The sequence below is a fragment of the Gallus gallus genome, chromosome 13 (assembly GCF_016699485.2).
Source record: "Gallus gallus isolate bGalGal1 chromosome 13, bGalGal1.mat.broiler.GRCg7b, whole genome shotgun sequence".
NCBI lineage: Eukaryota > Metazoa > Chordata > Aves > Galliformes > Phasianidae > Gallus > Gallus gallus.
In genome coordinates this window covers 10520262-10541423 of record NC_052544.1, presented here as the reverse complement: position 1 = coordinate 10541423, position 21162 = coordinate 10520262, and the positions used below count along the sequence as shown (strand labels likewise).

The 21162-nt window shown below is 37.1% G+C and overlaps 1 protein-coding gene across 10 annotated transcripts in view; it reads right to left on the bottom strand.

The window, feature by feature from the left end:
* Positions 1-21162, bottom strand: part of EBF1 (EBF transcription factor 1) — a 263422-nt gene that overhangs the window by 9786 nt on the left and 232474 nt on the right. For all 10 annotated transcript variants that reach the window (NM_001397656.1, NM_204752.3, NM_001397657.1 and 7 more), the window contains exons 12-14: positions 4129-4194; positions 3365-3542; positions 1674-1853 (exon numbers count right to left, since the gene is read on the bottom strand). In NM_001397656.1, coding sequence (NP_001384585.1) covers positions 1674-1853; positions 3365-3542; positions 4129-4194 — 424 coding nt within the window. The remainder of the gene's footprint in view (positions 1-1673; positions 1854-3364; positions 3543-4128; positions 4195-21162) is intronic.

Genomic DNA, 21162 nt, shown 5'->3' with positions numbered 1-21162 from the left:
TACCAAGAAAACCTCCCAAAATATCACCAGAATAAAGAACCAGGGCTGAGAGGTGAAGTGCTATTCTAAAGAGGACTTTGTTCATAAATATGAAATTATACATTGCTTGAGTATTTTAAATGCATCACTGGCATCTGCTTCCAAAAGGAGATGTCTCATCAATCATGTTATATTATGAATTCAGAGAGTGCAGATTCTATGACAGTAAATTCAACTTAATAAGTAAGTACAGCATACTTCAGTGGTATTTGCTACATTATAATTAGAGTACAAAATAATAACCAGTTAGCAATTCTTAAATTATAAGTACTTGTTACATAGGTAAATATTTTCTTCTAGATTTGCGGCAGCTATGAAGCCTTGAAGGTAAAGTTTTCCCCTTTTAAATTCTGAAGTCTAGCAGTGGAAGTCAGAATAATTAATTACTGCTGTTACAACACTGAACTTAAGATTCCATAGAATCCTAAAATCACAGAATGGCTTGGGTTGGAAGGGACCTTTAATATCATCTAGTTTCAGCCCTTCTGTTACAGGCAGAGACAACACCCACTGGACCAGGTTCCTCAACCTTGTTATGTTCACCACTGTTTCTCCTGTCCATGTGAGGGTCTCAGTTTATAAACATATTTATAGGACAAGACCTACTGGCCTGATTCTGATTGTAGCTGTCTTCAGATGTCTGTGGGCAGGTCCTATATCCTATTCATTTAATTTTCTAATGTGAATAGAGACTACTGAGCTGTGTCAGTTGTGGCAGAAAAGGTTCATAGGTGTTTACCAACAAACACACACACATATATTTCTATATAGATATAAAATTATTAAACTAAACCTTTAACATTAACATGCAGCAAGTCCTACACAGAAGCATTTCCAGAACTATGACTGTAGACCGTAAGTGCTTTACTCCATGGGATACATGATTTGTATGGCTTGAACCTTTGTGGCATTCTCTGAACAGACACTAAAATACAAACTCTAAGAGCCATTGTCACATTTTACTGACTAATACTAAACTCTCAGTGAAGTCAATATACTACCTAGTTACAAAGCAAATGGCATATAAGCAATCAAGATTAGACCCAATAGTAATTCACAGTGTCTATAAAGGTTATGAGCGTATTATTTGTTCAGAGGTCTTGGAAACATCATCATGCAGCTTATGGAAATGTCAGTCTGCCAGTATTACAGCAAACTTTTCTGCCCTTCATATCTTAGAGCTGGAAACACTCTTTCTTTCTGCAGCAAATATCTTTAGCTTCCTTCCAACCTCACTGCAACAAAGAGCATGTACTGATAATATTTGATATACTCCAACAGAAATTAAGTCCCTTATGCCATCCCTGCTTTCTGGAATTGGCGATGTTGAGGACAGAATTTCTTATTTACAGAGTATATGGTAAGTTATGAAACTATCAGCACAAAACATGACAGACATTATTCTTTTTCAGCTCTTATGAGAGTCCAAAATAATAATAACAAAATAAAGAAAAGCATTGCTGGCAACACCAGCATCTTCCAAGTACTTCAAAGGTCAATGGCCTGGGGAGGAGAGAAAGCCCAAGCTCTGCATCAAGTGCTCAGAATAGAAAATAAATACTGAGTATCACAGAAAAGTTGCCATCTCTTTGTAATGAAAATGTACAAATACAGAAGAGTTATATAATACTCACTGGCATAGGGAGAATTGGCAGCAGATCCATTCAGGAAGGTTGGAGAACCGCCTAAATTTGACATTCCAGCATTCCCATAGCCATTCATGCTTGTTGTGACAGAGTTGTAATTTGTCTGCTGAGGGGTGGTGCTTGGCACATAGCCGTGAGGTGACACGCTGCTTGAGTTGCGAGTAAAACCTTTTGTGGGGAGGGAATATATTCAGAGATTGGTATTAGCCAAAGAACAATTTCTTACACAAGCAGCTACAAGCAAGTAACTCAGCAACAGGGTACGTGGGGCAGGCCAGGACTGAGCACTGGGTAACCAAATCATGATCCCTGACTGCATGGCTCGTTCCTGGTGGGAGCTCCAGGAGGGAGGAGGATGGCCACAGCCTTCACAGCAACAACCCATCTATTCGAGGAGAGATGATCATTGGGTACTATGGGAATGATCACTCTAAAAGACCTGTTTGTAGGAGATGAAGTAAACATGACCTATATTTTTGAAGTTATGAGTACATACCGATTTAAGGTATGTTAAAAGCATATGATTTCTGTTAACTGTCTTCTGTGGTCTCTCTCATTTAGTACATCTCAAATTAGATGCTCACCACACACTGCAGAAAACACAGGGTACATTTCCTAGAGTAGTGGAATATTCTCAGTCTTCTTGTCCTAGTCTGATCATTACGTTGGTAGAAAATTACTGCCAAATTTGGCTCCAAGCTAAAATTTCACTTTCTACCTAATTTTGGAAATTGTGTTTAGGGAAACTCATATGAAAAAAAAAGAAAGATGAGGATTTGTTTATACAAGCACAGAAATACAAAATGCATTTCAATGCTGGAAGATAAAATACAATTTTTTCTTCCTGTTCCATAGTACATCCATAAAATATTATGATTTAAAAATCATTTCTATTTTGCAGTATAATGCAAAATAGTTTTTTTTTTTTACCCTTCCAAATAACAGCCTCCTTCTATTGCTTCCTCACTAAAATGGATTTTAAGGTGGGTAATAAATAAAGCTGAGCAAAGGAGAGGGGAAAAAATGTAAAAGGCTTTTACAAAAATGGCCATTTTAAAAAATATATATTTTTAACAGTAGAAATTAAAATATTGAATTGTTTTTATTCAATGTGAAAAACACTTTATTATACAAATGAGTGGAGCTCTGAAAATGCCTCTGTAAATAATTCCTTTTTCCTACTTTCAAAATTTAGAAAAAACTTTCACTCTGAATAAAAATCTGTGCCCAAATCGTGTATTGCAAAACCAAACCAGCACTTCTGTGCCACAAGGAAATATTACATAACGCTCAGACTTAGAGATCATTATGTTTAGGAAAATGCATAAGTAAGTATTTAAGGTCAAGTATATCCTCAGGTTGATAAAAATCCTTTTTAAAAATAGTGGGATTTAAAGGCAAACACAAGTGTTAGATTCTGAGCAGACACAAAAGTGCTTTGGTTCAGTTGATTTGGTGATTTGCACAAGAGCTTCTCCTGAATTGGGATCAAATTCACTACAGAAAGCCATATCTCATGGCAGTATTGTGTAATTCAGAGTTTGTATGTGCATGTGGGATGCTATCTGGATGTGCTCCTCGTGTCCAGATTTGAACCATCTCTCTTTCATCACTCTGCACGTCTGCCTGATTTTATCAGAAAGGGTTCATAAAGAGAGGAAGATGAGTGTTCTCCTGACCCTGACTGGTGGCCTGTGAGGCTTCGGATACGTTGACAGCTAGTTGACCACTAAAGGAATTCACTCCCATCATTCCTGCGTGGACTGACGTGTTAGCAAGGGCGGGGAGCTGGTTATGATTGCGAGGGACACTGTAGAGTGCTTCTGCGATGTCTGCTGCTCTTTTCAGGATTATTTCCTAGGGGACAAAAAGGGTAAAAAAGAGTTACCAATTCGACTCTGACAAACCTTTTCTTACATATCAAAATAAAACATTTCCCTGTCCAAAGGCAAAAACGAGATGCTTTTCTTCCTAAACCAGCTGGCTGATGGATAGCTAACACTTATAGATCTGCTTACTTTGCTATAAATCCTGACATCTGTGGTAAAAGAGCTGGAAGCTTCAGTCCCAGTGGCCACATTTCTGTATAACAAGAGAAGCAGGCAGAATGACACTGAAGCCCAGGCTCCCTCCACCTAAAGCTAAAATATCTTTAGGTTAAGGCTGAAACATCACTGGTGGCAAGTAGTAATGCATATCATTGCCCATATTATACACTCTCTGGTGATAGTGGGCAAATGCCTCCAGGGTTAATAACACGTTGCTTTTGCAAGCATTCACATACTTTAAAAAGCAAACAGGCAAACTAAGCCCCACTCCAGATATGACATTGCCCTATGTGTTTATTCTCGTCTCACATTGTAGTATCATATACCTTTAGCCTCTGTTCTATACATCTAAGAAATAGCCGTGTTTTAGAACTGCTGAAGGAGAATGCATTTACCTGGTTATTATGTGGCATACCGTAGAGTGCTTCTACTAAATCAGCAGCCCTCTTAAGTATTACTTCCTGTCAATATAAAAACAGATGCGTTCTTTTAAGTTCAATACACTCCTTGTGAGGGAGAACAAATATTAGAGTCTTTCATATTATTCTATCAGGTGCACTGTTGTTTTGTGTTGTTTTTCCCTCCCACCAGGCAGACTTTAATTTTAACAACTCTCAGCAACCACTGAATGGTGTTAAATCGGTAGTTCATCCTATTCACACACACGCTTAATCAAGTCAAAAGGTGAGAATCATTGGTGCTGCAAAATAAAATACATCACTCAATTGTCTTTACCATCTGCACCATAAACCACTCATCGGTTTATTGCAGAATACAATCCTGAGGTCATTTACTAGATTACTGCAATCAATGTCATTCAGAGCATGTTATGCATCCCTTCAATGTGTTTATTTTATCCTTAATTGCATACTGCAGGAATTGTGACCTTACCCAGCAGGCCACGTTCAGAAGATATCCAATCAGTTCTATGCTACCGGTAATGTAACCTTTCAACTTCTTTGGTTTGTATCTTGATATAATGGATCAGGGAAGGATCCGTGTTCACAACATGTGTAAGAGGAAAACACATTCAGTATGAGAGAATGTCGCTGTGCCATGCAGTGTTTCCTGGAAAAACTCCCAGCCTGGACAGCAAAATTTAAAGCAGGCTAGGACACACTTCTCAATGTGGGCATAAATTTAGTTCTTACTCATTTCCCCCCCTCCATTTTCCTATTTGAGTCTCTTCTCTTAAATGTTTCTTGTAGCATTTTAAATTGGCATTCAAGTACTAGTAGCATGTAATCCTGTGTTCTTACATTTTGCAGTGTGGAAAAATCCCTGTGAACAATCCTGATAAAAATTGTAAAATTACATTACAGAATTAACCCAGAAGAATTTTATTTTCATATTCTTTAAAAGCACCTAGCAGATTCTCAATTGCCTGATCAAATGCAGTCCAGACTGTCCTTTACATAAAACAATGTACTGTAATTCCCAGACCTTACGTGTTGCTCTAATAAACTAACATGATGTTATTCACCACGTTGTTATCAGCAGGCAGCTTACAAAAATAGTAACAGATCTGAGCATTTTCCAGTTTTCTACAAAGTTAAACTTTTAAAGTTAAAATATTTTACACAATAGCCATATTTTATACCAAAAAGAAACAGTAATGCTCAATTTTCATATATTGTAGACTCTGATCAGAAAATAGAGATATAATTGCATTCATTTTGCTGTCACCATAACCTCTTCAAAAATCCTTGAACAACTCTTCAAATGACAAGCTTTTAGATGCATATTAGCATTTTTTTCAATTTTAAATTCTCTGTAATATAAGATAAAACAGTTGTCATACTGCAGTAACTACTTATGACATATATAATGTCCTAAATTCAAAAATGAGATGGAGGATTTTTGTACTCCCAGTAAACATTTAGGATTGCCTTCTGCTGCACACACCCCTCTCCCATAACACACATTTAAATTATTTTCCACATATGAAGTCAGATGCAATATGTAATCGATGGATTTTTGAATCACTGTATTGAAACATTTTGAGGAGTAAGCTTGCTACAGCTTTTCTTCTTTTCTCTCTGTTTTTTTGTTTTGTTTTGTTTTGTTTTTCTGAGTGTGTGTGTGTAGCTTGGCCACAACCATCAGCCATATAATTATGGGCAGGAAGACTACAAGCAACATCCGGGTACAACCAATCCTTGTTGCTTTACCAGAATCATCAGAAAACTATGCAGCCCTTTTTCCCTCACGTTGAAGAAAAACTGGAGAAGAATAGAAACATTAATGTGATTTGAAAAGGGAAATTGTCATATAGGTGTTTGACTTTTTAAACTAGGATTTACTTCATTTCAGCAGAATGTGTTTGCACTATATATTTCACTAATGCAAAATTAAGAGTGTGATAAAGAGCCCACAAACTGCTTTGGAGTATTGTTAACCAAAGCTGCCATTATGCCAAATTACTAAAAAAGGAAAGTTTAATAACCTAACTACTCACAGTTATTTATGTAATGCTGAGCTAAAAAAAAAAAAAAAACCAAAAAAAAACTCATATTACATCAAAAAAGATATTGAAGAACATGTTAAAAAAAATGAGGTAATTACATGGAATCTTACAGGTACTCTACTTTATATTAAATATATTCCAGTTCTTAAAAAATGGTAGGTATTTGAAGCCATATCATATTGCATGTAAATAAAACAAATTATCATGATGGCTTATTTAAGTATGTTTGACAAATAACATTTAGTTTTCCTAGCTATATGGCTATTTTTGTCAACATTTTTGAATCTGTAAATTTGAGTTTCATACTTTCTCTAACAATATTTACACACAAAAAATGCATTTCTTGTTTGTGATATTTTCAGATCATATAAAGCAGATTTCACACAAAAACTCCCATGTCAGGTACTGGTATTTTCTATTCCAGAGCTGACAGTAGTTATTATAGACACAAACTAGCTTTAAAAATACACAGTAAAATGCTACTACAGATATACCCACAATATTAACTTCTTTTTTTCTGAATGCATCTTAAACCTCTTGCAGCTCTGCCTAAATTACTACAGAAACTACTGTTACGTCTTCACATCAAAAGGAGCCCCAAAAGTCCTCTATAAGTTAGAGCAACAGACCTTGCAAGGTGCTTGGATTGCGGTGACCAGAAAATTGTTCTCACCTCCATGTCATTACGCTCACAGTGAAGCAGCCCCCGAGCATGTTTGTGTTCGGGATCTAATATATTGCCTTTCAATCAGAGCTGAGAGCCACTGAACACATAGACAGAACATGACGAGCAGGTCAGGAAAGCAATAAAGATTTTACAGAGCTGTCCAAGGTGCTAAATTTACTCAATAATGGGTTTGGCACCATAGTGTTAACCTCTCATTTACTACCAGTTTGAGGGACTAAATTGAAGTAGCTGACTTCATTTACCTTGAAATGTATATTTTATGACATTATGTAAGTAGATTGAAAGGGCACTGCAGTTTTAACAATTTAAAGGCTAGAGCATGTATAAGATGAAGCTTGAACATTTATTGTATATTGCACTTAAACTATATAGTATATTAAAATGCATTGATTAAATTTGTAAAAGGTATTATAAAAAAGGACAGCTAATATAAAAGATCTATGTCTTTTAAAATCCAATTGATACTGCATGTTATCACTGCAATGGTGATAAACAGACAGATAGGTGGACAGAGCAGCAGACAGACATCAAAAAGTGAGTGAAATTCACATACTGCAAATAGAAATCTCTACATAAGCTCAAGGCATGCTTTTCAATATACTTTTTGTTCACAGAAATTCTTATTTGCCTTCATCATAGAACCACAGATTTTCATAGCAGTAGGTGGGCATCATGTAAGACCTTTCCAATTGAATATGCTAATGGAAATGTTTTCTAAAGAGACAGAGTTTGACTATAGCTAATATCTAATTTATGGAGGTATTCATCAAGGAAGATCCACTCTTCTACGAATGTGAGAAGTCTGACAGTGTTTCGTTTGGAATAAAGGACTAGGCAGATTTTTTTTTTTTTTTTTTTTGAGGCAAAGTGAGGATCTTCTTGTCTTGCATTTTCTTTCAAGTGAGCATGATTTTGTTTCTATAAAAATAACAAAAATATTGAAATGAGCCGAAACTACTTTAGAGATGAAATATGATGAATCAGAATTCTGTCCCCCAGTTACACATCTCTGATTCAGAGTCCATTTATATTCCAAACAGAAGCCGATTTTCTATTGCGGGATTTATTTATTTTTTTAATTTTTGAAACAAAAATGCAGCTAATATTTCTATCAAATGTTTACATAAGCAAGAGAGGAGCTGGGGCATAGTCTGTTGTGACTTGGCGTATTCCAAAATTACTGGAGGAAAGATTATATAAGGATATGAGAATGATGGTGTTTTTGAAGCACAAAGACTGTAATTCAGATGAAATCCACTTCCAACTGAATGTACTTTCAACATTACAGCAACTTTGCATGTTTTGACTGTGACATGCATTCCCTTCAGCAGGAATCCATTAATAACATAAAACTTGCATTTCAAGTATATTACACCATTACAACAAACAGATTTTGGGTCAAGTTTTATCATGATGAATAATTTTTTTGGCAGCTTTAAAAAATATGGATCTTTCTGCTGTTGACATTTGCTTATTTTTCATTGGGTGACAAGTGAAAAAAATCCACTCTGTGTCCCAGCAGTACTGTGAGTCCAGTGAGCAAAAGGGTATCTTGAGTTACAGTTAGTTATTCAGCACCAGTAACTAAATTAGAGTATTTAAGGTACTTATTAAATCTAAATGAATTTTGTCAAGAAGAATCTGACCACAATATATAATACTCATCGGCCACATACGGTAATATTGAGACCACCAAAGGATTTATGTACTTGTGGAGGGCGTGGGGGGAAAGCTGTTCTAGCATGCTGTGAGGCATTTATCTTATGTGTTGTCTAGATATCATATCACCTTCTAATGCTCTTTAGCATTGTAATACAAGAGAGAGCTCATTCATCTTCTGAGAGGCTACTTAGGGATGATGATGTCATTCATACTTCCTTGACTCTCATGTCTGACCTCCTGGCTCTGCCTTCTAACTTCCTACTCTCAGGGCTGCTTGAAAGAAAAAGAACCTCTTCTAAAGAGTCAAAATACTGAACATCAGACTCCTGTTCTTTTCTTCATCCTGGGAAGGTAGCATTCTTCTGCTTCAAGTCAAAATTATAATATTTTGTGTTCAAACTTTCCCTTTGTTTTCAGTAGGTAAAACATTCAATGTACTAATGAAGGATATGTACTAGAAATAAGTTTTAAACTCAGCATTTGTACATACATTATATTTTAAAAGATAAAATTGTGAACACCTCTTTTAACTGTAGTAGCAAAGATAACATTTAGGTAGAGATATTTAGAAAGATACCAAGATAAATGACTGGCATTTTAGATCTGTGGCATACAAGAGTTTCAGGATGTTCAGCGCCTTACATCTTTGCATATCTACAGGGAACATTGCATTGTTCTATCATCTTCAGCTACTGTATTTTTATAGAAGACTTATAAAAGCCATCCTAAATGTAAGGATTCTCCATTAATTGTAAAACTGAGGGAATTATGCCGGCCTTATGGGAAGTATAAATTAACAGGACCATTTCAGTAAAAAGATATTTCTATCTGCATAGAGATGAAAATTTCTCTAGTAAATAAACAATTGCTTTCGTATATTATAATTCAATAATTCTGGAGAAGTAAATGTCATACAGACATCACAAAGACAGGAAGGAAAAACGAGAGGGAAGGACAGCACAGTTCACTTGAGGGGTAAAAGGACCCTTCAGCTTTCCAATGACTACAATATGGTAGTGCACTGAATCAATCCTGTTACCAAATTTCAACGGCAGTTTCCAGAAAACATGTCTAAAATGGGAGATAGAACCATAGCTTTTCCAAGCCATTGTAGTCTCATAGCTTCCGCCTAAACTGAAAATCACATCCTAACTCTACAGCACTAAGAACAGTCATGCATGACCTTACCACCTGCTCCACAATGAGCCAACCTTATAAATAAAATATAGAAAGCCTGCAGAAAGAACAAACACTGAAGTGCAAATGTAAGCAGGCATCTAGCCATAAATGTTCAGAATTGATGATTAAAATACCTCTTAACCACAAAGGTGATAAATACCAACAGAGGAAACACACGCTATTCAAACAATCTCCATTGGAAACACTGCTAACAAAAGAAGAAACAAAATGGTAGTGATCATGTATAAGTCTGTCCTTGTGACTTTCTCATGCTACCCCTATTTTCCTCCTGTTAATTTGCTGTACTTAGTCACAAATAGAAAGTATCAGCCTCTTTTTTTTCCATCCACACCACTCTTGCTGCTGGTATTCATCTCCATAAATGATGGGCACATAACAATGGCAAGAGAATTAGAAGCTGGCACAGACTTGTACTTCATCTAGGTACACAGCAATGAGGAATAAACCGGCATTAATATAGTTGCACTAAAATAACCTTTTGAATAAACTGACATTCAAGAGTCTGGATGCTCCCACCATATTACCATCAAGCAAAGCATCTGCCATGTAATTTGGACAGTTCTGTTGCTAAAAGCTCTGGAGTTCTGTGCTAATGTTAAGTTTCTAAGAGATTAGAGTGGATGTGTGAAAGCTGATATGCAGAACTAAAATCACTCTTCCAGTGCTTACATCATTTCTTTTAGCGATTTTAAACAATGATAATTGACTCTCACCTATATCCCTCAGATGGCTGCAGAACTTAGATTCTCCTAAATATGTTTACAATATCACTTGCCCCAGATAAATTCATCAGAAACAGGCATTTATAACATCTAGAGCTGAAACTATTCAGAGCTGTCAACTTTTAACTCATGAGGCCATGCTCATTGTGCGGGATTGGTAGATACTACTACATTCCATTCTTACATCTCACATCCTACAACACATCAACAAGTAGCTGGTAGCTGTCATATTTGGGACTCACTATCACTCTCATTAAGAAACTGAGTAAATGGCAATTCTCCGGCATTTTCTATAGCATTTTCCACAGGTAATCTTGCAAGCTCATGTGTACTGTGTACACAGTACCTGTACTGTGACAATCTATGGACAGAACCCCTCAGTTTAAAACACAGCAAGATCATGAAAGGAAAAAAAAAAAAAAAAAAAGAACTTCAGTGGCTAACAAAAAAGTCTTCATCACCTTTCTTTACAGGAATGTCCCCATCTCACCAGTTTACAGTGACTGATATGATTCCCTTCCATCTAGGTTCCAAAAAGGTTATTCCTGATTTACCCATGAGCATATGAACAATCAATAGATAACATTAGGTTCTTCTCTTTCATTTATTTCAAAGGTTGACTACAGAGACGTGAAAGCACATTTCATACTCTAAATTTTCCTTGTATGCCACATTTACCTGCAACTGTGGGCAAAACAAACAAGGAAACGTACACAGAGCAATCTCAGATAGGAGCCTCAGGCAAATCATTTTGAAGATTTACCCCAAACCATTTCTACCACCACCTACAATACTTTCAAAGCAGATGTTCATTATTGATTCTAATGAGCTTTGAGGTTTTTGTTTTGGTTTGGTTTTGCATACGTAAGATTTTCTGATAGTTCTTCCTTGGCTCTCCATAGCATTAACATTCTTGTTTCTTGAAAACAGCTGCAGATGAGAGATGCAAGGAGGAAAAAAAAAAAAAAAAGTCATTACTCACAGTCTTCTTCTGACCATTTTTTACCCATATATTTTTGGAAAGTTGTCAAAGTCCCCTTATGGAAGAAGAAGAATGTTTTAAATTATTTGAAGGATCTGGACTTAAGTAAACTTAAAAAGATTTTGGTAAAATGAGCAGAGACAGTACATTCTGGGGCTGTTGTTCAAAGATCCTACAAAGGCTCTTTTAGAACCTTTATTCTGCAAACCATATTCGTGTACCCAATAGAAAAATTCCACAGAATACCAGGGATTAAAAAAGATTAAATACTGTTTGTGCTTCTTTGTCTTTACTGTTTATTTATTTATTTTCTTTGTGCAGTACAATGCAGATATCCAAATATGTATTTGTAACAGTACAAAGCATTTTACTTGGCAGATAGGCTCGTATCTATTTCCTATCATTTATATGCACAAAGAATTTACAAACACAGGTCAAGTTCTATCCCTTTTAAATTGTTCTCCCATTAGGTCAAAACTGGAATGTATTGGGTGGCATAATTCACTTGACTGCATTTTTATCTGTAAAGACATATCGTTATGTTTGGTACTGCAAGGCAGGAATGTCATCTGAATTCAATCAGCAGAGCTATCTAGTAATTAAAGCTTAAATTATATTTGTGTATTCTCAATTTCATTTTCAGAATTGTTTTTTATTAGTGCTTTTATGCACATAAATATCTGTTGTAAGTACACAAAACTAGACATTTTCTGTAAAAAAATCATGTGAAATTAATTAAAGAACCCCCTGCATTTTGTTTTAATGAAGACTGAAGAAAAAAAAAAGGCAACATATCATTAAGATCTGTGAAACTGTCACTCTCTGTCAAACAATGAATATTTTCTGGTTTGTACACTTTAGGTAGAAGGTGATAGTAGCCAGAAATTGAGAGCTCAGGTTACTTTTAATAGCAGGAGCAAAACTGAAAATAAGACACACTGAAAATCTGACCTACAATGATATTCCACTCTGTTCTGTGGAGAGAGAGTGCATAAAAATGTTGAAATAGAGACTGAAATAACGTAGGTAGATTTTAGTATTACAGTTAAAACACTGCTCAGTCATAACCTCTACAAATGACTACTTTCACTTACATTTTATCATCGGTATAATTAAAAGAAGTCTCTTGAAAGGGGCATTCTCATTACAATGGAGAACCACTTCAGACCCAATTGAAATTAAAAGACAGAGCATAGATTAGGTGTGGATACCAAGTGGTTATTCCTAGGGAAGCATAAAATGCCAAATGTGTAACAATTATATTTTATAACTATGTGTTCAAAAGACTTAGAGTATTTTATTGCACAAAGAGGCTTTAGCTCAGAAAGACTACTTTCACTGAAATGCCTCTAAGCATATATTCAAAAAAAAAAAATCATTTTTTTAACCGTTAACAAAAGATATTTTTCATCTGATACTTTTTTATTAGCATTTTTTTTCTTAAAATGTGAACTGAAATTTTCCAAAACAAATATAAATGTTGAATTTGCTTATATGTAAGAAATTAAATGTATCCAACATTTCACAGTGATAACAGAATCTTTCTCTATGTACTCCCACGATGTAAAAGTAGATACTCAATTGTACGCTATCTAGGGCTCCTTTTTGAGTGGGGAGTGAAAAGACCACCACTGTTACCACACCAACATATTTTATAGAAGTGCTTCAAAATTCACCACTTATTTTTCAAAACACATCAATATTTTAGTAACTTTTTTGATCATCAGAAACTCTTATCTCTCAAGTTACTTTAAAGCTGTAAAACTGAAAGAAAAACCAAAACATTAATAATATTTATTTCCTGTGTATAAAATAATACTTTTGCAGACATTTTATTTGTCAAAAGCTCACACAGGAAAAATTAAGCATCTCTATTCTACAAAGTGTTAGGACTTCAAGAGACAAGATGCTGGCCAGATGAAATCATGATTACAGCATTATTAGTAAAGACACTTGGTCCGTCCTGAAGTTTGAAATTAACAGAGACAACTTTCAAAATATCTGTATCTCAAATCTCTCGTAGATGAAAAAGAAAATATAATATATATGTCGCAGTGCTTAAAAAATGCTTCTGTGTTTTGTTTCCATTTTCTTCTCAGCAGGCATATCATCTGTCAGCTGTGGTCAGAAATATATTCTAAAGCATTCTTTAAAATAAAACCGAAATGCATAACCATATTTATACAAGTAGCATGAGATTGTTTGCTATTGTACTTAGAGGACATTTCAGCCCAGTTGAGTTATATCAACATAAGTTACATGATTGACTTCCGCAACAGAAAGAAAAGGTTGTACTCAAACAACTGTTATTGCCTCAATGGAAAAAAAAAAATCAATGAAAGTAAAATGAACAAGAGATTTTGTCTGAGTTGCAGTTAATACTACTGAAGAGCTATGGATATTAAAAGGTCAACAAATAAATTAGTCCAAGTGTTATGAAATGAATGATTTGGCTTATAATTGTATTGAGTGCAAATTGTTCACTGCCTATTAGACCAGGTAATTTTTAACCATGGAGCCTCAATTACTGTTCCATAAGCAATAATATAGTTGTAAGAGCCACTGGTTCGATCGAGTGACCTATGAGACGCGCCAGGACAGCTGACTTTGCTATGATGGATCACTGAGCCTGATCTCCAAATGGTGCCAAACCTTCCCTTCCCGTGAGGAGGTCTCATAAAAGAAACATTACTGCTTGATTCATTTTACCAAAATGTTTGAGTTTTCAAGTGTCAGCAGTTAAGTACAGACTGTGAAGCTCTCTATTTCTTAGAAGAATTACGACAACAGACATCGTATTGCTTGCAGCACTCTCTGCTAAATGGCATCATGATGGTTAGAAGGATGCTTTTTCTGCTGCTCAATTGGACTGTGTTGTGAGAAATACACCGCAATCACATTTTACATCACCACGTAAACCACTGCATAACACCTAAAACTAGGCTAGAAGTGGAAACCTTAGGTGAGATTATAGACATTACTTCACACTTCTGCAATGCCCTGCATTCAGAGATCTCAAAGCACCAATTTAATGGGAACCAATTAAACTTCACAACACACTTTCTAGGAAAATATTCTCTCTCCTCTATCTTCATCAGAGACAGCCTTAACGTGTCGCTGTTTGGCTGAATTCACAATGGTCTGTGGTTACAACCAAGGCAAGTTTGTAGGGTGAGGTAATATCTTTTATTAGACCCATTGATACAGGCGAGAAAAGGTACAGTTAGCATGCAAGAAGCAAGGCGTGCGTGCCCCAAAGCTTGCCTGTTTTTCTTTTCCAGTTATAGCAGTTAGTTATTAATATATATTAATAAGATTACCACTTCCTACAACCCTGATAGCCTTAAACAGGGAAAAGAAATTAACCTGATATTGCTTTCATGCTATGAACGAACATACATGGCACCTTGTGATGAGGAACGGCAGCAGCTGCGTTTCCCCATTGCTCCTAAGAGCATGGAGCCAGGGCTGGAAGTACAGCAATAATGGTCTGGTGATAATTGCCACATCAGTGGGCCTTAAAGGACAGAAACTATGTGGTAACTCTGCTTATCTCCTCTTTTCTCACATTTTCAACTTATTGTATATATAAAGTCTAATTCCTGAATTATCGTAGAATCTGTGTAGTAGAAACTAAACCAATAAGAAGCCTAACTAGAATAGATTGTACCACATACAACCAAATCCTATTTATATTGTCACTCTGCTATATTTTTGATAAATCACTACGTTCAAACAGTCTATTGGGAGGGTGATTTTCCATTTCATCTCTCCATTGAGCAAAGAAATGCCACGTGACCAGGGTCTGAATTTCATTGTTACCAGCATACAGTTGAACGGAATATTATTTGGCACAATGCAGCGTACAACTGAGCCACTAAATGGCTGATTTACTAAATTATTATTAGATGAGCCCTTGCTGTTCCAAGTGAAAGTGCAGTCACTGTCTCTCTTCATGGTGTGTTCAAATTGTTCTGTGTTTAAATATTCAGCATGAGGCTAATGTGAACTGATGAACTGAGACTACAAACATTCACTTTCAATACAGACAGAGAGACAGAAATGCAACGTATCATGTGGCCTGCGGAGGTGAAAATGATTTATATTTAAGGATGCTGCTGCCTGCTTCCATTATGATAAGATAGTCTTAATTAGCTTTGTGTTTGAATCGGGAGTTAGAAATGGAACTGAGCAACTCCAAAGAAGAAACAGCTGCACGGAGACGGAGGCTTCTGAATCTTGGTGAAGTGGTACTTGAGTCTCTGTCAGCAAAGAACATGAGCTGCTACTACAGGTTCATACTTCACTATCTTTAGTTTTTGAGTTGCAACTTGAATGCCTTGCATGCAATTCTGCTCTGAGCATCAGAAAGCCTAGAACAGGCAGAAGATGGACTGTGGTGTATAACTATGTGACTTTTCAACATGGAGGGGAGAGGAGGGATAAAAAATAAACTATATTTGTGGGGAAAAAAGGCCTGGGATTTTTTTTTTTTTTTTTTAAGAAAATTTCTTTACTGCCACCTGCTGGAGTAGACAATAACCCTTTGTCACACTCAAAAAACAAACATCTTCACTTAGAGGACAGTAACGGAGAGCATTTAAAACACTGAGATCCCAGACGCTTACAGTAGATTAGAATTTTTTATTGGTGCTGTGTTGCCATAACAACATAAAGACAGCAGATGACTTAAGCTAAGCTTGCAAAGCAAAAGGCTGCTCATCTGGCAGTTAAAATGAATACAGTTCACTTCACAAGTTCCCCATATGGACCCTTAGTGTATGGTAATGAGGATACCATATGGTGGAAGAAAATGCACAGAGAACAATTGTGCTCTACTGGATGAGTGAAGTGAGCAGGAAGTTATGGGGAAACACAGGAGAGATTTCTGTGTGCTCTCTAACTCACGGGTTTCTTTCAGAGGGGGGTTCTCGCTCTTCTTAATCTTCCTCTTAATATATACATGCACAGAAATGACAGAGAAACATATTGTACATTTTGCAACATCATTCATCACGAACTGTCAGGTCTGTTTGTAAATCAGCCTAGTAAGATCTTATAAATTTGTAATTCTTAAAAGGTAAAAGTGCTAAGTTTTTAGACAAAGTGCAGGAAAATTTAAGCACTTCTGACAAGTAGAAACATTAGTGGTAATCATTTTTAAAATGCTTGCATCTTTCTGCCTGCATGTTTAGCTGTAAATAATGCTGAAATGAATAAAAAAAAGCTTTAAAAAAAAAAAAAGGAGGGGGGTATGAAGTGGAATAATTTCTTTTTTTTTTTTTTTCCAAAAGGATAAGAAGTAATAGTTGATCAGAACCACATGCATGTTAGATTCTGCTGTAAATGTACATACGCTACACCGTGCACTGTACTAACCAGATCCTAAACCTGGTAAGCCAGCTTGCTAAAGGCTGCAAAGTCAATTTTGTACTGCACATGCTTCATAAAAGATGAATATAAATGCATTAGTTAGACACGGTGAGCTAAATTAGAAGGTCAGGCAGGGCTGGAAGGGCTGAAATATCACACAACCAATGACTGTAATTACTCTTTTTTTAAGTCTATTAAGTGGTGTTGTTCTATCAAGGCTCAGGGGTATAGGACATGAAGTACAAGATAAAGTAATGTGTATTTATTACTCCCACGGGATCAATTTACTAGATATTTTCAGCTCCACAGAGCAAAATACACAAATGCAGCCTTTGTTACTTTCTTCAAACTGTGGTTTATTCCTTCAAACCTCCGCTCCTTGAAGGGACCATGTTTACCTGTTTTAGTGCCTTCCTGCCTCCACCAATTCATTGTTGTATTTTGAAATAGTAATAATAAAGGAAACAGGAATAGAGAAAGGTGAGGATCGCTCTTACAGAATGCTCAAACAAGTGGTTTGAGCTGCTCAGATGGAATGAGCAGTATAGAAAATCCAATCCCAGGCATGTTTTTTACCCCAAGGCAAAGCAGGAGTCAGGAACGTAGAACAACACAGAGCTCCTTGTCATCATGTTAGCCCTGATCTATTAAAAGTTTTGTCATAGATTCTAAATTACACCATCTGCTCTAATCATTTGCTGAGTAAATGCTGACCCACTTATAAAGAAAACTCACTGAAATGTGCATGCACGCTGCTGACCTTCACAAAGGAAAGGGCTCCTTGCCAGCCAATGGTGCGAGGCTCTGCCCTTCAGCGAGCGCTGCGGCTCTGCCGCTCAGCTCTCTCTCATCTTGGACACTTTGCAATTCCCAGACATGCCCCTTCACCTGACACACAGCACCCCATGAGAAGGACACTTCCATAGCAGCAGCAGACATTTTGGTCATCTATTTCTCAATAGCTTTGAAACTCACAGCCCGAACTTTGAAACCTGAATATATTTTCAATAGGATAAACTGAAAAACAAAGCAAAACAAGCGCCTCTACCAACTACATGCCCAAATATTTTGGAAGTGAAAAAAAACCTATTTATAAGGATAATATCAACTTTAACTGTGGTCATACTTCCTGACAAGTTTTACAGCATACTGTAGAAACCACCACGTGCATCTCATGCTTTCCTTGCTACACAAATGAACTCCATTAGCTCTCCTCCACATGCTCCCCCTTCCTGCTCGCACTTGGTATACAAGTTTTCTAACAACCCCCTTGTTACACTGGGTAGAACAAAAACAAAGACATGTTTCCTTAGCTCAATTTAGCTAACTTAGGTTAAAATAGCATGAAAACATTGTATCTTGGGTGAGCAGATGGAGATCAATTTGGGAATTTCCATTGGGTCTGACCGAAGGAGCAAACCTGAGTTGCTTTGTCTTCATTGCTTTTTTAACCTCGGCTAGCAAGCCTAGGCCAACCCACCCACGTTCACAGTCAACCTCTGTTTGTAATATAAACAATTCCCATGTCATGATGGATAAAGGGCAAATCTCTGGGATTTCATGAGGGAAAAGACAACAGCATTTGCCAGCCACTGGTTCCTAATAACCACCTGTCTTCTATTAGCGCCCTAACGAGGATTGGGATATTCTTGGGATCTAATGACTGACCAGAGGAAAGGAGCTAAAGGGAAAGTGGCAAAACCAGAAGAAAAGGCCCCTTTCAGGAGGGTTGAGGGGTCTCCTGGAGAGTGCATTGAGCAGCAGACTGGGAGGGATTGGATTTGAGCTCGCAGAGCGGGTCGAAGCTCTGACTTGCTTCTTGAACACAGAGCAAACAACCGTGTGCTTAATTTAAATACACGTGATGAGTTGTGAGAGTGGTGAAATGGCAAATAAATTCTAGGAAATTGCATATAAAGAGGAATCATTGATATTAAATCATCTAGGATGGATGTGTTTCAAATCTAGCTCACAGTTGAAACTGTTTTACAACTGTAGCTGCGGAGTTCTAACAAGGTTGTAGAATATCAGCGTATCTGCCAGGGATTTATTTTAAGCATTGTAGGATGGTTATATAAATGAACGTAAATAGATTTAACATCTTGTTGTGATCTGAACCCTTAGTGATTCCCGGCGCACTTATGAACAGAAGAACCAACAACGCTTGTGCATTTGTGTGTGCATACACAAAAGCAGAAGACAAGGAAAATGCACACACAGGCAAACTTACTCCCCAGGCTTTCTGCAGACCGGTCCTTCAGGACAACAATACCATTTCTTAACATTAGTACCATGGTATTTCTTTTCAGTTCTCCCAAGAGATCTCTTGTTTGATCTGATCTGCTTCCTCTCTGTATTAGAAAGGAAAGACTATACAACCCAGCACACTTCTGGTACTTCATCTCACTTCAAGCTTTGGGTGCTAATCCCACCACCTCTGTACTGCTTGTCTCTCCTGATGGTGTGTGTGTTTGTGCCTTTGTATGTGTACAAGCAGGCACATCAGCTAGTGACAAGCCTGAATTGGTGGCTTTTCCTGATCTGTTCTTCACACAAAGAACAGGACTCTAGCCTATAGTTAACACCATAACCCAGCTGCCAACATCAGCTCCCACCACTTTTTCTTCAAAAACTGTATATTGCATTTCTAGTTTAAATACATCTCTACTTTTCAGTTGTCTCATGACTACAGGAGAATATTCTCCACAAGAATTTGGCCACTGAAGCACAGGGAAATAAAAATAAAAAGGCAAAATTTGGCTTTCTTCTTTGCCTACCTCCAGCAGATACCTGGAACATTTCAAAGAAGTTCATCCCAAGCATAGTCTCTGAGAAGCTATGAAAATAATGGAAAACCTGTGGAGATCAAACTTCTAAAATAGCCTCAGAGGCTTAAGAGATGTGCCTGTTGACACAGATATAGCTGCTAACTTCCAAGCTCTGGAGCAAAACACATGCTTACATGCACTTGGTGACCACAACAGCTCTTCTTAACTTAGAGATAACTCACACAGCAGAATCCATTTGTTGGTCCATGGGAAGAACTGCATACCCTTTTGAGCCCAATAAGTGTAACCATTTCTGTTTTAAAATCACTCTAATTCACCAGTACTGCTTCAATGGGATAAGGGCCACAAAACCAAAAAGCAATTATAGAAATATGTTTTATCTATTTAACAAATAAAGTATAAGGTTTTTGAGATACAGAAACTGATGCGTTGGCAGGACAACAGGGAAAATGGGGGAAATGATATTTAAATATCTGCCTCTCTCACATTTGCCCTCCCTGACCATGGTTCCACTGTGGAAGCCATATGGCTTCCAACTCTCTTCTAAGTCGACACTGAGAATTGCCTATAGTGGAATTCTGCCAAAGCCCTTCTTGGTTTAATGACATGGAGAAGAGCGCTGCGCAGTGCTCACCCAGCAGAGATTCACTGTGTCCTTGACTATGATTCTGGAGCCAGCAAGCAATGCTGGGAATTGAACCAGCAGTGCCTCAAATGCTGAAGTCAACACGTGCCCTAACCCCTGCTGCATTCAGCCTCTGTGCATCGCATATTAATGAGCCTGGCGTTTGAGGTCCAACCTTCGAGCCTGCACACAAGAAATTACCCAAAGACAAAAAGAAGTCCTCCTCACCCCTCTAACCTTGCATATAGATATTAGTTTCTTCCCTAAGTTTGTTCAGTTCTTTAAGTAGTAACATTTTTTCTTTTAGGCCATTAGTTGCACTTTTACCTGTATAAATACAACTTCTCGTGATTTAAAGACTTGGAAATCTGTCCTGCAAATGTATTCAGAACAAACACATTAAGCCAAGAGGGTATATGAGGGGACAGATGACTCAGTGTTAACCCTCCTTCTCATATCCTATCCATAAATATCTGCTAAATGTTGGAGTCATGATATGGAGACAGATGAAGCTTTCTACTGCAAGTTTAATGCCTTATGGCTCTAGATAGCAGAGATGTATGGTTATTAGTGTGGCAACAGTCTTAGCCTGAATGGGAAAAAATAGGGTGTACAGCCTCATGGCTGCTTTCCCATACCAGGAAAAGGAAAAAAAAAAAAGCCCAAATCAACCAACCAAACAGAAAAACCCAGCCACATTATTGGAACCCCCTTAATACTGTGGGCATCTGAAAGGCAGCTCAATACCTGCGGAAATCTGTGATGCATTAGCACACAGGTGCATAACCCAACATGGCACTACTCGGTCTTATTTTACTTGAATTTCCTCATTTAGAAACAAAAGCTGCAAACATCCACTCATCAATTGGAATATTGGATTCAGGGAAAATTTGAAGCATTTATTTTGGTCTTGCAGATTTT